This window comes from Rosa rugosa, chromosome 3 (genome assembly GCF_958449725.1).
Source record: "Rosa rugosa chromosome 3, drRosRugo1.1, whole genome shotgun sequence".
Lineage (NCBI taxonomy): Eukaryota > Viridiplantae > Streptophyta > Magnoliopsida > Rosales > Rosaceae > Rosa > Rosa rugosa.
Window position 1 is genome coordinate 16,490,971 of NC_084822.1, and position 13,955 is coordinate 16,504,925.

At 40.3% G+C, this 13,955-nt stretch overlaps 2 protein-coding genes across 2 annotated transcripts; one reads left to right on the forward strand and one right to left on the reverse strand.

The window, feature by feature from the left end:
* Positions 1-341: 341 nt before the first annotated feature.
* On the forward strand, positions 342-3,471 carry LOC133740449 (transcription factor bHLH63-like). Its single transcript, XM_062168404.1, has 7 exons — positions 342-1,332; positions 1,528-1,749; positions 1,855-1,989; positions 2,085-2,156; positions 2,345-2,557; positions 2,642-2,744; positions 3,277-3,471. Exons 1-7 carry the CDS (start codon positions 841-843, stop codon positions 3,312-3,314), a joined length of 1,275 nt encoding a protein of 424 aa, XP_062024388.1. The 5' UTR covers positions 342-840; the 3' UTR covers positions 3,315-3,471.
* A 4,490-nt stretch (positions 3,472-7,961) lies between these two features.
* Positions 7,962-9,580, reverse strand: LOC133738824 (uncharacterized). The gene is made up of 5 exons (XM_062166478.1): positions 9,191-9,580; positions 8,889-8,968; positions 8,414-8,532; positions 8,234-8,310; positions 7,962-8,146 (listed from the first exon to the last, which is right to left on the reverse strand). Exons 1-5 carry the CDS (start codon positions 9,414-9,416, stop codon positions 8,121-8,123), a joined length of 528 nt encoding a protein of 175 aa, XP_062022462.1. The 5' UTR covers positions 9,417-9,580; the 3' UTR covers positions 7,962-8,120.
* Positions 9,581-13,955: the final 4,375 nt, after the last annotated feature.

Here is a 13,955-nt window from a genome sequence, read left to right on the forward strand (position 1 = left end):
CCCCACACCCCCTCCCCACCCAAATACAAGATGTCATAATCATTGTTGACAAGAGAATATTAGTCAGCCTTTTGTTAATCAAAAGTAGAATACAAATAGATTCCTTAATTATAAGCGTGATTACATGCAGTCGCAAGTCGTTAACCAAAACCATGCAGGTAATTAAACCTGAATTACGCAAATTTAGAAAGAAGGCTGAACGCCCTACAACCCCGTTCCGTCGGGAACCAAACATTCTAAAACACCTCCGTTTTAAGCAGGACAAGCCCACGTGGCGGTCATGTCAAACGGGTCCCACAACCCACGGCCTCTGGTTATGTGGATACATTCGATGGCTCTCTGCCCCAGTCGCTTCTCCATCCCCTCTCTCTCGCTCTCTCTCTCTCTCCTCTATCATCTTTCCGTTTGTTTCTCTCTCTCTCTAATAATTCCGGCTACTTCTCTTGTCAGATTCCGGCCAACCCCTTTCTTTCCCTTTATATATACCCAACTCTCACCCTCCCCTTTAGCACTCTTACATTTCAATTTTCACACACCCTCCCCACCCACCCTCTCTCTCTCTCTCTCTGTCAGTCTCAGTCTCAGTCTCAAGTCTCAAGTCTCAAACACACCAACTGCTCTAACACAATCACCCACCAGCTCCATTATCATCACTGACTGAATAATACATGTACTTTCATGCGGACCCTTTACGACCAAACCGTAGCACGTACCATTTCTTTAACAGTGTAACCTCGTTTTTGGTATAGTATAGAGTAATATAATCCAACACCTTTCGAATTCGTGACCGATCTCGAGTTCAGTTGTGGACAGAAATTCCAAAACTTTGTTTTGTGATCTATGAACAGAGCGCTGCCGGAGATGTTGAACTGTATGAACGCGCCGGGAGGCCTCGTCGCCGGAAACTGTACGGACATGACGGTGCTGGACAGACAGAGGACTCGGATGAGGTGGCAGCAAGACCAGTTCCAGCAGCAGCCGCAGCAGCAGCACCAAGGCTACTTTGGCGGGAACGAGCTCAATGGGGTGTTCAATCACGTGCCAATTCAGGCGAGCCAGGTTCAGAATTTCCAGGGGTTGATCGGGCTCGGCGGCGACTTGGGGATGGGGCAGGCGGTGAAACCCGACCTGAGTTCGGAAAATGGGTGGACCGAATTGGGTTATGGGTCTTGTCGGTTTGAGATGAATAATATTTCCAGGACTTTCAGCTGCCCGCCCAAAGTTGCCGCCGAGACTGAGAGCAACAACGCCGTCGCGCCTGCCAAGATTAGCTCGCCGGCCGGCAAGGAAAGCTTTAAGAAGAGGAAAGCCGATAAGGCACAAAACAATAAGGTCTGTAATTCTCTCTTTCATTTTCTTGATTCCTCTGTTTTACTGCTTTAAACTTCATCCACATTCTTATTTATTGCTTCATCTTTGCCAAGTGCTTTTATGTATTTTGGTTTTATAAGTTGACTCTGAAAAGGGGTCAATCTTTTGGTCAACTTTTTGCAAATTGGCTTATGCAAATCTTTCTGGGTTTTCTAGGCTGTAGCAGAAGATGATTCCTCGGACAAAAGAATGAAAGGGTGTGCAGAGGAGGGTGACTCCAAGATCACAGAACAAAATAGCACCAAGAACAACGACAGAGAATCTTCTGCTGATACTTCAAAAGAGAATTCAAAAGCTTCCGAGGTTCAAAAGCCGGATTACATTCATGTCCGGGCGCGCCGAGGTCAGGCCACTGATAGCCACAGCTTGGCTGAGAGAGTGAGTATTACTGTTAGAACATATTGGCACTCTTTTGTTGTTATGCCATAGATCCTGCTGTTCGATTTTGTGTTATTTATGCAATTTTTGCTTGTGATCGTGAAGGTGAGGAGGGAAAAAATTAGTGAAAGAATGAAGTATCTGCAAGATTTAGTACCAGGGTGCAACAAGATCACTGGCAAGGCTGGTATGCTAGACGAAATCATCAATTATGTTCAATCCCTTCAACGACAAGTAGAGGTGACATACATTTGATCTTGCCATCACTTGTTGAATTTCCTGGATATCTTTTATTCTTGTGTATTCTTAATTTTGATCCTCTTCTTAATTAACAGTTCCTGTCTATGAAACTAGCTGCTGTTAATCCGAGGCTTGATTTCAACATCGACGACTTGTTTACAAAAGAGGTAAGGAGACTTTAAATCCCACAAGGTAACTAGTGCATGAGGATGGTCAACATATAATCTCTAAAATAGACTGAAAAAAGAAACAAAACTGCTTGAAATGGCTTAACAAATGAAGTAGCTTTAAGTAATCATCAATCTGTTGATCCAAATATATGTTGCTAACTCTAGTTTTGCTTGAAAATTGACAGATGTTTCCTGCAAACATGGCCAATTTTCCGACAATTGGAATGTCATCAGAAATGACTAGTTCTGCATATCTTCAGTTTAATCACATACAACAATTGCTTCAATGTTCGGGATTGGAGAGTGGGATAACTTCCCCTGATTCAGCGCTGCTTCGAAGAAGCATCAGCGCTCCTATATCAATCCCTGAAACATTTGTTGACACATCCTGCTTCACGGTAATTTCTTCTACACTTGTATATCTAGTATAAACCCGATAAATTTAGCAATATTTTGATGGTAGATTATGTATGCTCTTGCAGCAAGTCCAACCTCCTACAACTTGGGATGCCGATATACAAAACCTTTTCAATGTGGAATTTCATCAAGGAAGAACAGCACAATTTCCGTCTCAACCATTTACAGGTAGATAGAACTAAAAAATCTGTCTTTGGTGCCTTTTTAGCATTCCATATAACATTGCTCTGAGATAAAGATTAATTAGGTTTAACCACCTTGACAGAGACAGGACTGCATAGACCCGCAAGTCTCTAAGCAGAGTTTGCTTAGAAATGTCCTTTCTAATTGGAATACGTATATAAAAGTTGTGTAGATGAACCTCCATCTCCTTTTCTTCCAAAATCGATAAACCACAGATTTTCTCCTTTGATGATTACGATATTGCCTAAACATTTTGGATAGAAAGTGGAAGCAGTTAAAGGGTCTGATGCATTTTGACTCTGTAAACCACATAATGGCTATCATCAGTAATAGTGATGATGTATGTCCATTATATAAAAGTCTTGAGCAAAATGAAAACGGTCCCCCCAATTCAGAATATTTAGTCTATAATTCACTCAATCAACTAGTGATGATGCTAAATTGAAGTGGAAACCAGTCCATGTGTAGTTGTATCTTATCCCACATTTCTTATCTAATAGCCCTCATTATTTTGCAGGTTCCATTGAAGCTAGCAATTTAAAGATGGAGATGTGAACCAAACATTGATCAATCATTTGATGATTCTTGGAAGCGTTTACTTAATGCCTCTGATCCAGATTTTTTTTTACTCCTAAGTACATAACATATTTATGTTTGTAAGTATACCTACAACATAGTATGAATAAAATAAATTCCTCCTATTAACCATTAACACCTTCCATTCTCCATATTACTATAGCAACAACCTAACAGAATTTGCAAGTACTTATAAATGGTTGATGGCGAAAAGAAAATGGAACCCCTTGTTTCAAACAAGTTACCATTGAACCCATTGAAAAGATTAAATTACCATCCATATGAAGTAAAACTGTAAAAGTGAAAGACAAAGCTGCGCATCATAAGCAAGTCACAATTGTGAAGCAAATAGCTGTAATTTGGTGATGGAATGCAGCTATGCAAGTTGTCTGTATGATAGATGAATATGAGAGACAAGTTCAAACAAGCACTACATGAGGGGCAGCCGGTATGAGCCTACCGGTGGACCTTCTCAGCCCCCCTTTTAGAAGAATAATAATATTTGTTGATAGAGACCCTGATAATTTAAGCAAACAGAGTGATGAACAGGGTGTGACAGCAATTTAAAGCAGAGCAAACAAAGCAAATTGCCAAGAAACATGACGAATTTGCTGATCCAAACCTTACATATTCAATTGGTTAAACTTGTTTTCATGTGCCTGCTGAGTAAAGCATTCACAAGTAATAATCAAGATGGGTTGAGATTTTTATTCCCAATTCATCGATGTGTTTATCTCTTATATCACATGGTCAGCTGATGAGCAATAGGAGGTTTATACAGCAATGAGCAATAATCAATTTTTCAATTCAACTAAAACGAACAGTTCATATCATAGAATGACATTATAATAAACTCCTAAAAATATAGTCGGCGCTCAAACTTAAAACTCTCAGTAGATAGTCACTTTATATATACCAAATTAACACCTACATTTGTAATGAATGATGATGATGTAGATATAGATAGGGACCCCAAAGTACAAGAAATAAATTATTTGATACTCAATCTGAAGGTGAATGATGAATTCAGCAACATTAAAGTTGAAACGGCCTTTGCCATAAACATGCATCACTGCAGACGACCAGTTAGAAAGTTCATATGCACTTAATACTATATGTGAGCATGGATGATTCTAGAAAAGCATGTCATGTACATATGAAGCCTCATCAACTACCCATTAATTTAGGGGTATGCAGCAGAGAAGAGGACGGTTTCTAAGGCTATCCAGGCTTATCTTTCAGCTGAATACTTGGAAAGAGAACGAACAAACTCAAGAGAGGTGATTTTCTAGGTCCTCCCATTTTTCAGGCATATACATAATTTTCGAAAAATACTCTCATACCTTATGCTTTTCAAAAGATATCTACTCGTGCTTTGCAGTAAAAATTTGATATATACAAATAAATGTATACAGATATGTATGTCCTATTATAAACATGTAACTCGAGAGTACTCCTCTAAAGAAAAAAAAACAGTTAATCAACCACAAACCGTGTATCTTCGTTGCCTCATTTTGGCAACAAGACTTTTCTTTTCGTGGTACTGAGGCAATGAATGTAAATTTTCACTACAGGTATAATTTGTAAACATCGATCACAGGGGAACGAATAATCTGTTGCTATAAAAATCTATGTGTATGCCAAACCCTTCCCCGCTAAGTATACTTTCCGCAGGCAGCTAATAGTTAATGAAATATGAACCTTATTGCAGAAACCATCTTCACCACGGATATTTTTGTCACCTAAAGCTTACACGTCACCACCAAAAATTATCTTCTCTTGTTGAGTTTCCTCTCTTTCGTCTCTCTCTATCAAACAATGAAGGTACGTCACACTGTTGTAGTTTTACTACATATACAAAATAGAAAGGGAAGCTTTCAAGTATTAAGTTGCAGCAAATTGGTTTGGGACCACTGCAGATTTCTGATTTCACATAACTTACTGCGTCTTTTTCCTCTTGTAGTTAGAAATCAAAAGGATCATCTTTCTTCATATTCAAGCCATATATAATAGTGAGAATAGGAGGTGGATCTGGCCTCATCCAAAGGAATGATCTCTTTGATTCTCTTTGTTCCTATTGATAGTGAGATATGATCTTGCCCTTTCCTTTTCTTGGGACGCCTTCAACTTTTTGTGAAGTTTTTTCTATAATCTCTAGGACTCTTTCCCACCTTTCACTCTACATGGTGCTGTATTAAGGAATAAAATGCTAAACCTAAAAAGATTCTTTCTGCATAGTGCAAATGAGTTCACTACAAATTTGTTTGGAGCTAGTCAGCTCCTACTTTGTGTCTTTTTCTTACCAAGAGAATCCAAAAGGTTACCACTTACCACACAACCCTAAAATTTATGGTTCATTTGAAGACAGGAAGCTTGTGAGAGGCATAACGACGATGCTAAGAGTGATGACGACCCAAGTGCACAACTCGAGGTGAGATTCGGTTTTCAGTTGAAATACTGACGTTGGGCCTAACAAAGAGGGAAACATAGAGACCCCAATAAAACCCAACATGTACATTAAAATGCAATCAAGCCCCAATATGATATACAAAAGTACATATACTAGGTTTATTGGACAAAGCCTCATCCTCAATCAAGGTTTGCAGCCAAAGTTATTGGGAAGCTGTTTTTTGAACCCACTGGATGAAAAACCTCTCTCTGTGGGTTTTCTCTCTAACACCTTGAGAGTCGGTGGCTTTACTCCTTGCCCTTCGTGGGCAATTTTCCTTGGGTTCTATCCCAGATCTGAGGCTTCGTGCCTCTATTTTCGGCTTATTTCCCTTCTGTTGTCGTTCTTTGTTTGTTCCGTTCTTATCTATGCTTTCCGTTTGAGTTTGTTTTCCGATCTGCTTGCTTTCACCCCAGTTCCTTCCAGTCCAAATTTCAGCTTCTTTCATCTCTCAAATCATTGACCACCTTTGATTGTTGCTACCTCTAGAGCTTTTCCTTCTGCCATGGATTGTATATATGCTCCTCGGAGCACTGTTTTAAACGGGGCTTTCCCGTTATTGCACGTAAATCCGGTGAATACGGTTGTGCTTCAAGGGGGGCCTGCACAATCTTTGATTGTCTGTCTCATTGATCCCTTTGTGGATCTCCTGTCTCTTTCTCTTGTTCTGGTTTCTGTGTTGGCAGAGGTTGATCTCCTCCTTGGAGCTGATTTGAGTTTTGTGACTTTCTTCCTTGGTTTTGGCTGGAATTTTCCTGGGTGTGACTCAATTGGATCTGCCATCGGTGCGCTGCTGTCCACTTATTCCTCTTGGCGGCTCGGGCGAAGCTGTCTTCCTCGATGTGTTGTTGGGATGGATTGCTGGGTTGCGTTTCTGGTGGTGTTGTGTGTGGGCTCGTCTGGTTTGGGCCTAGGTTCTTTCTTTTTTCGGTGTGTGCTTCCAGCTCTTCACCTCGTGGCGGTGCAGATCTACGCGGCGGTGCTGTTCTTCGCGGTGGTGCTGCGTTTGGTCTTCAACCGGTGGCCGGGTTGTAACTTGGGTAGCATAGCTTGTGGCCCAGTCTGTTGGGCCTTTGTTTCTGTTTTCTTTGGTCGGCCCAGTTTTGGTGTTTGTAATTTGGTTTTGTTTTAATATAAGTTACTCTTATCTGCCAAAAAAAAAAAATCAAGGTTTGCAGCCCCCATGTGGGTTGGTGCCAACTGGGAAGGTTCTAGGATGCCCTATTCCATAAGTAATTGGGAGAACAAGTAACAAACCCGTAGTAAAATTACTTTTACTCTTGGCCACATAATAGTTGGATACTTAACCTCCAAGGATCTAGTCATTACAACTCAAGGATGCCTACACTCCAGAGACCAGATATCATCTATTTTAACACTGTTCTACGCCATAAGAATACCACTCACTAAACTCAAGGAGAAGCCTATCACTTAAGTTTAATGTCTCACTGACTTGATCATCAGAATTCCATTACTCTAATTCTCATTCTTCGTCTAATCACAAAGCTGGAGGCAGTAACAAGAATTTTTCTCTGACGAGAGCAAACCCAACAAAATAGTTTCAACGGTGTAGTCTACGAATAATAAATGCCTTTATTAATCCTTTATTAGGCTTCTACAATGTAAAGCCAGTGAGCAACAGTAGCCTTGAAACTCATCTGTATAGCCAATCCTCTAGGTAGTCTGCTTATTAATTTTCTTGCAAGAAAATCAACTTTCAAATCAAAATTTGGGTTCAGCTAATGTAATGAAGTGTGGGTGAATACCGTGTATTGGCATGTCAGGGGAGTGCAAGATGCATACTCCCCTTTTATCTGTTTTCACTGCAAACTGGCTTCCCATACTCACAGTTCATAGAGTCAAACTTACAAGGTAATGATAATGCAATTAACTGCATGGGTTGGGAGAAATCCAAGGTCAATCTCGAGTTCATCTGCTATCATGAAGTTCAAGTGAATATTGAGGATAGAGAATGACAGAAATGTAGAGTCAGAATCAGTCTCCTCTATCTTCTATGATTGAATCACCCATTCAGACTTACACTAGGCTTATAGCAGAATCTGCCCGCTTACATTGTTCTCCAAATAATGAAACTAAGAAAGCCATAAATGCATCTACTATAATAGTATCTACACATAACAAAGTTTAAACAATACCAGCAGTTTAAGCTATACAAGGAATTCTGAACATTTCATGTAACTATTAATTGGTATTAGTTGATTCTTACAAGGCCTCCAAGTTCCGAATACACACATCCAAGCTAGCATTTACTAACGAAATTTACAGAATAGTTAAATACTGAACAACAGTTCTAAACATACCGTGAGTTCCACTAGCTAGATCAATGACTCTTCTCCAACTTCTGCCAATTCAAGATAGATATGTTTCAGTTTATATTTTCTGAATCCAGTGAAGTTCAAGGTTCCAATTATAAGAAGGGAATTAGTACCTTTTCCAGGAACAATTATAACAGGAGCTGATTTAAAGTTGTGGACGCAATACTCACTGACACTCCCCTGTAGTACACTGAAGAAATCCCAGCAATTAATTTGAATCAGTGACTGAATGAGAGACAGATTGACAGACAAAAATAACAAAGGAGTGAGTCACAGAGAAACAGAGAGAAAACCTTTGAATTAAGCTTCGGCCTCTACTACCCATGACCACAGCTACAGGCTTTATTCTTTCTGCTTCCTTGCAAATTACCTTACCTGGATCCCCTTCCATAATTCGAGCATTAGTCCTCACCTACTTCCAAAAAGATTATACAAAAATTAAACATAAAGAATACCCGAAAAAAGAATTTAAGCATGTTATTTGTCTACTTCTCAATATCCCATCACAGTTTACATATATTAGTTTTATCCAAAACTACAAATGAACAATAGTAACAATGCTAGAGTCACCAGAGTTGTTCAACAATTTTGCTCACCAAATGATTTACAGATGCAAATATCAAAATGATACCAAGTGCCAAGTTCACCTTAAGAATTGCAATAGGCAAACCAATGACCAAAAGTTGTTCGACTATAATGTCCAGGTTTGAAACCCAAATGAGATCATCGACCATTAACAATATAAATTGGGAAATGCGCCTTACTCACCATAGCAACTTCGAATGCCTCGAGAGCAAGCTTCTGCATTAGCCCCTGGCTCGCTTCATAAACAATCTCGTTTTGCACACCTGAACACAAAGCACAACAGGTTTTACAACTTGAGCTACTAGCCTACTAAATCAAACATTAGGCCAGCGTAGAATCCACATGCATCTAAGGTTGAAAATAGCACATACCAAAAGATGATGCAAAGCCCAGAAAACCCCGACACATAAAAGTATGAAATTGATAAGAACAAGACTCATTGATGTACTAAAATGCAAACAAGAATGAAGTAAGTGATTATTAACTGGAAACTGCGTGGACGAGATGGATGGTGTCGGCAAGCCTGCAAAAGTGAATGAGGGCCCAATCGAAAGCGTGCTTGCTGTTGGGCCCATGATCGATGGCTATGAGTATGTCACGGCCTCGCCTCCTCTCCCCGGTCTCTCTCTCGAGGCCTGAGATTGAATGAGATAGCGTCACTTCTCTCCAGCCGTAAACTTGCTCGTCCTCCTTCACCGTTTCCAAAGCCATTGCAATTTGCAAACTGGGTTTCAGAAAGAAATGGAAATCTGGGATGGATTGTTGTTGTGGAATTTGGCTCCGGTGATTTTTGGGGAGTCTGGAAATGCGATGTGGTTTGGATGCCAACCGCCAGAAAGCGTGTCCATCTTTGCTTCTTGTTCTTGGTCCAACTTCTTGACCCGCCCCAAATTTGAACTTTAGTAGGACGTGTTTGCTTCTAAAATTTTGAATTAATACAAAAAAAGAGAGTTATAAATCTTATATCTCATATCTTATATAATTAAGCAAGTCTTCACTTTTGTTCTTATAATATTTTTCATAAGGATGTTTTCTCTCAACCCTAGCCGCCGCCGGCAAGGATTTCAATGGCGATTTCTTTCGCCAATCACAACTCTAATTGGTGACGTTTTCTTGCCTGGAGAGGGGAAGAAGATGTGCTGCCCTATTAGCTGCGAAGGCCGGCCTTCAAGTGCGAGACTCGTGTGCCAATCCCCCGACGGCGTTGTCTCTCCACTTCCCGAAGTAGAGGAGGAGCGTTGTGACTTGGCTCGAATGATTACGCGCTCCAATCTCGGAGCATTGAAACCTCAAGGGAAGGCCGGCCTCCAGCGTTGGTTGGTGGCGGTGGGCAGTATGGCTCTCCTGGGCAAGCTAGAAGGGCTGGAGGTTTCGAATGAGGGGGGTCGGACCCGACCACGCAGAGGCCGTCTAAAAGTTTCTGAAGATCGGCGGAGATGGCTGGAGCAGATGGTGGTCAAGGCGGGCTGGTTACGGTTGGTTGCACAGAGGGATAAAACAGGGCAGTGGTTCAGGTCCTGTGCCCAAAGTAGGGCGATGAAGATTGCGGCGCTCAGATTTGCAGGAGCGATGATGCGCTAGGGTGAGCTTCCGGATGGGGCGGCCAAGTTTCTGAAGCAAAGGGCTGCTGATACGGTGTTGCGCACATGTGCCGGCGACGGAAAAAAGGTGACGTCCAGTACTTGTTGGGTGCCCATAGTATGTTGGAGGCCCAAACCTCGTTGGGTGCCCAATCTGTTTTGGGTGTCCAAACTAATGTGGAGGCCCAAATTTAGGGGAAGGCCTAAATTGTTTTGGGTGTGCGATGCTACTTGGAATTGGTCTTGGCCTCACGTATGGACTAAGCTAACGGACTCGGGCTCTCTAGGATTTCGTATTTGGGATCCAGGAGGCGTAATCCAGCAAATTACACTTCTATTCTCTATGTTTGCAATAAGTCTATATACTATGTTTATGAGTCATAGTTTAATAGGCTTGTTCTGAATCAGTGAGCGATAAGTTCAAATATAGTTGGTCTATCCTATGTACTACTGTGGCTCCTCCACGAAGTCTTGTCTGGCCATTGTTATGTGTCAGCGGATGAGTATGTAATGGTTTTCTTGGCATGCGCTATTATCAATGGAATTACCATTATTTCAAAAAAAAAAAAAATATATATATATATATATATATATATATATATATATATATATAATTAAGCAAATTCTTGAGGGAATGGTTAAATTTTTGAACTATCATATATGTCTTCATATAATATAGATATTAATAAATAAATTATTTATATATGAGGATAAGATAGTCAATTGACTATATCATATTTCAAAAGATTGCAATACCTCCCATGAAAAATGGAGAAACTTTCTCAAAATCATGAGAGAAATTGCTGTAACTTTTTTTAATTTAAAAAAAAAAAGAAAAAAAACCAATTGACATGTGCGGAGCACATGTTAAGGGACTAGTATATAGAATTGTAAAAAAAAAAAAAAAAGAATTGTAAAAGCAGTTCCAAACAAGTCCTAAGATTTTTTTTTTTTTTTTTAAGAGTGAAACTTTCATTGTATTAATGGACTCAACAAGTAAGAAAAGGAAGCAAACTTTCATTGTATTAATGGACTAAACAAGGTCCTTTTAGAAAAAGAAAATGAAGCTTCTATTCATACCTCCTAAATTGGTATTTGGACCTTTCATTCTAAAATTTACACAAAACTTCCAATCTTGCCATTTTTTGTATCCACACAATTTTTTCCAATACAAATCTACTAGTAATATTTTTTTTTCATCACTTAAAAATTCAGTTTATAGCCATGACTTAACATCATTCACTAGGGTTGGGCTCGGGTAAGCCCGGCTCAGGTTTGGGCGGAATCCGACTTCGACCCGGAGTCCTCGATTGGGCCTAAATTTGGACCGACAACTGTTTCTAAATGGGCTGGGCCGAAATATTCGGTGACCCGAATTTTCAGTTCGGCCCAGTTCGGGTTCGGTTCTAAATAGGCTTTTATTTATTTATTCAGTATTCACGGCCCAATTACAAATCCATTAATACACAAATATTAAGTTAAAGCAAACCTAATATTTAGGGCCCAATTGGCCCAAATAATTTGCAGCAAGAATAAACATGCAAAACACAACCTGCCCATGAAATGCTCAATACAACAAGCATAAAGAGGAAAAAATGCAGTTCAATACACAGTTTCATAAAGTTCGAAAAGGAAAAAAGGCAGATTTGCACTTGGCTCTCGGTTTCGCCATCTTCGAACCATCTGGATTCTTCTGCTTCACAAAATGATCCCAGACTTCTGACTGGTTCTTCCTCTTCCCAAGTTCTTCAGCTTCACCGGTTGCTGCAGAAGTTGGTGTTGCAGCGGCAGGAGGAGACATGAGGAGTTGTTCGGCTTCAGCCGATGCTGGTGTAGTTCCGATGCTAGACTCAGTTGGAGTCTGTGACGTCCCATCACCAATCTACAAAATAAAAACAAACAGATAGACAAAGTCCCAATAAACAAGTTAACAATAAACTCCAAGTTAAAAACAGACTCCCATGAACAAGTTAACAACAGACTCCAAGCTAACAACAAGTTAACGAGAAACCCTAATTTGATTTCCAGAAACCCCAAATTAAAACCCTAATTTGATTTGCCGAACCCCTAATTCAAAATCCTAATTTGATTTGCATCAAAATTGAACATAATGAGAGAGTCCAGAGACTCGAGAGAGTGAAATTAGCTGAAAGTTTATATCAAATCAAGAACAATGAAGATTTTAACCCGAACCGTAATATCCAAAGTTTCACAAGTTCAATCCGAATCCTCACAAGTTTTACAGAAAACCTATCACAATAGAGAGTCCATGAAGATCGAAATGAAAACAGAGAAGCGAATTACCAAGTCGATCCATGTCAGAGAGGCGACAAAACTGCAAATTGATGTGAAGATCAGCGTGGTCGGGCTCGGTGTAAAGATCGGCGGGCAGCAAGCAACGTTCTGCAGCTAGATCGGGCTCAACGTGAAGATCGACGAGCAGCCAGCAGCGTTCTGCAGCAAGATCGGGCTCGGCGTGAAGATCGGCGGGCAGCCAGTAGCGTTCTGCAGCAAGATCAGGCTCGGCGTGAAGCGTTGTGGCGGTCGTTGCGGCGGTGTGTAGTCGGGCTCGGTGTGGAGTCGAGAGAGAGAGAATGAGATCGTACTCGGTTAGGGTTACTTAGGTTTAGGCGTGATCGGGTGCGAGTGTTCTACGTGCAACCAAATGTTCACCAGTCATAAATTGACACATAAGAAAACTAATAAAAATATATATAAATATAATAAACAGGCCGGTTCGGTTTTTTTGCAGTCGGTTCAGAGTATTAACCCTGTTCCGACCGGGTTCAATTCGGTCCGGTTCGAAAGCTGAAGATTTTTGCACTGCTTTTTCCGGCTCGGTAACCGCCACCATATTTTCGGCCCGGTTCGGCCAGTTTTGCCCTCCCGGTTCGGTTTCTGCCCGCCCTTACCATTCACCTTGTAAGCTTGGATACTCTTATAAACCTCCTTCTATTTGTTAATAAATCGTGCAATTTACAATACCACAGGAAGATTATTATCAAAATCAATTTCCCTAAACCCAAATCAGGCTAACAACATAGTCTACTCTAGCAAAAAAAAAACCATAAAAAGAGACCAAGATAACAATTAATGATCAACTCCATGAAGTGAAGCAATTAAGCCAAACTAGAAAGAAACAAAAAGAATAGGAAATAAAAATTGCTTTTCGATCATTATTTTCGCGATTGTTCTTCTCTATATTTTTTGTCCTATATTCTATTTTGCAATCTTCAACATTCTACCTTAATCAAAATTGCCCAATAATCCTCATGTATGGCTGTAAGAGAATGAGGGAGGGGGAAAGGGGGAGAAGAGAAGGTGCAGATTTTATTTAATTTTTTTAATCTTTCATTTTGTTCATTTTTTAGAAGGGTAAAGTTGGATTTAAAAACTTCAAAAAATTGTTGGAGGTCCAAATACCATTTTAGGAGGTATAATAAAACTTCCCAAAAAGAGAAAAAAATATAAAAAAAAGGTCCTTGTAATTCCTTGGACGTTGAAGATCTTGAAAGCAAGTCTCCTCAAGGCTACAACACAAGGGTGGATGATGGCTAGGCAAGATGAAGCTCACGACTCCTTCTTCTCCTCCTCCTTGGCTTGAAGACACAGAACTAAGAACTAGAGAATGGAGAGAGTTTTGGCGTATGAAAAGAATGAATGAATGAAT

Bases quoted from the DNA above. Each gene is read 5' to 3' on its own strand.
- LOC133738824 (XM_062166478.1), bottom strand. From the start codon at position 9,416: ATGGCTTTGGAAACGGTGAAGGAGGACGAGCAAGTTTACGGCTGGAGA. The intron at 8,969-9,190 runs GTTAATAATCAC...CTTTGTGTTCAG, and splicing joins TCTCGTCCACGCAGTTTCCA to GTGTGCAAAACGAGATTGTT. The intron at 8,533-8,888 runs GTGAGTAAGGCG...TTTTGGAAGTAG, and splicing joins AGGCATTCGAAGTTGCTATG to GTGAGGACTAATGCTCGAAT.
- LOC133740449 (XM_062168404.1), top strand. From the start codon at position 841: ATGAACAGAGCGCTGCCGGAGATGTTGAACTGTATGAACGCGCCGGGA. The intron at 1,333-1,527 runs GTCTGTAATTCT...TGGGTTTTCTAG, and splicing joins ATAAGGCACAAAACAATAAG to GCTGTAGCAGAAGATGATTC. The intron at 1,990-2,084 runs GTGACATACATT...CTTAATTAACAG, and splicing joins CCCTTCAACGACAAGTAGAG to TTCCTGTCTATGAAACTAGC.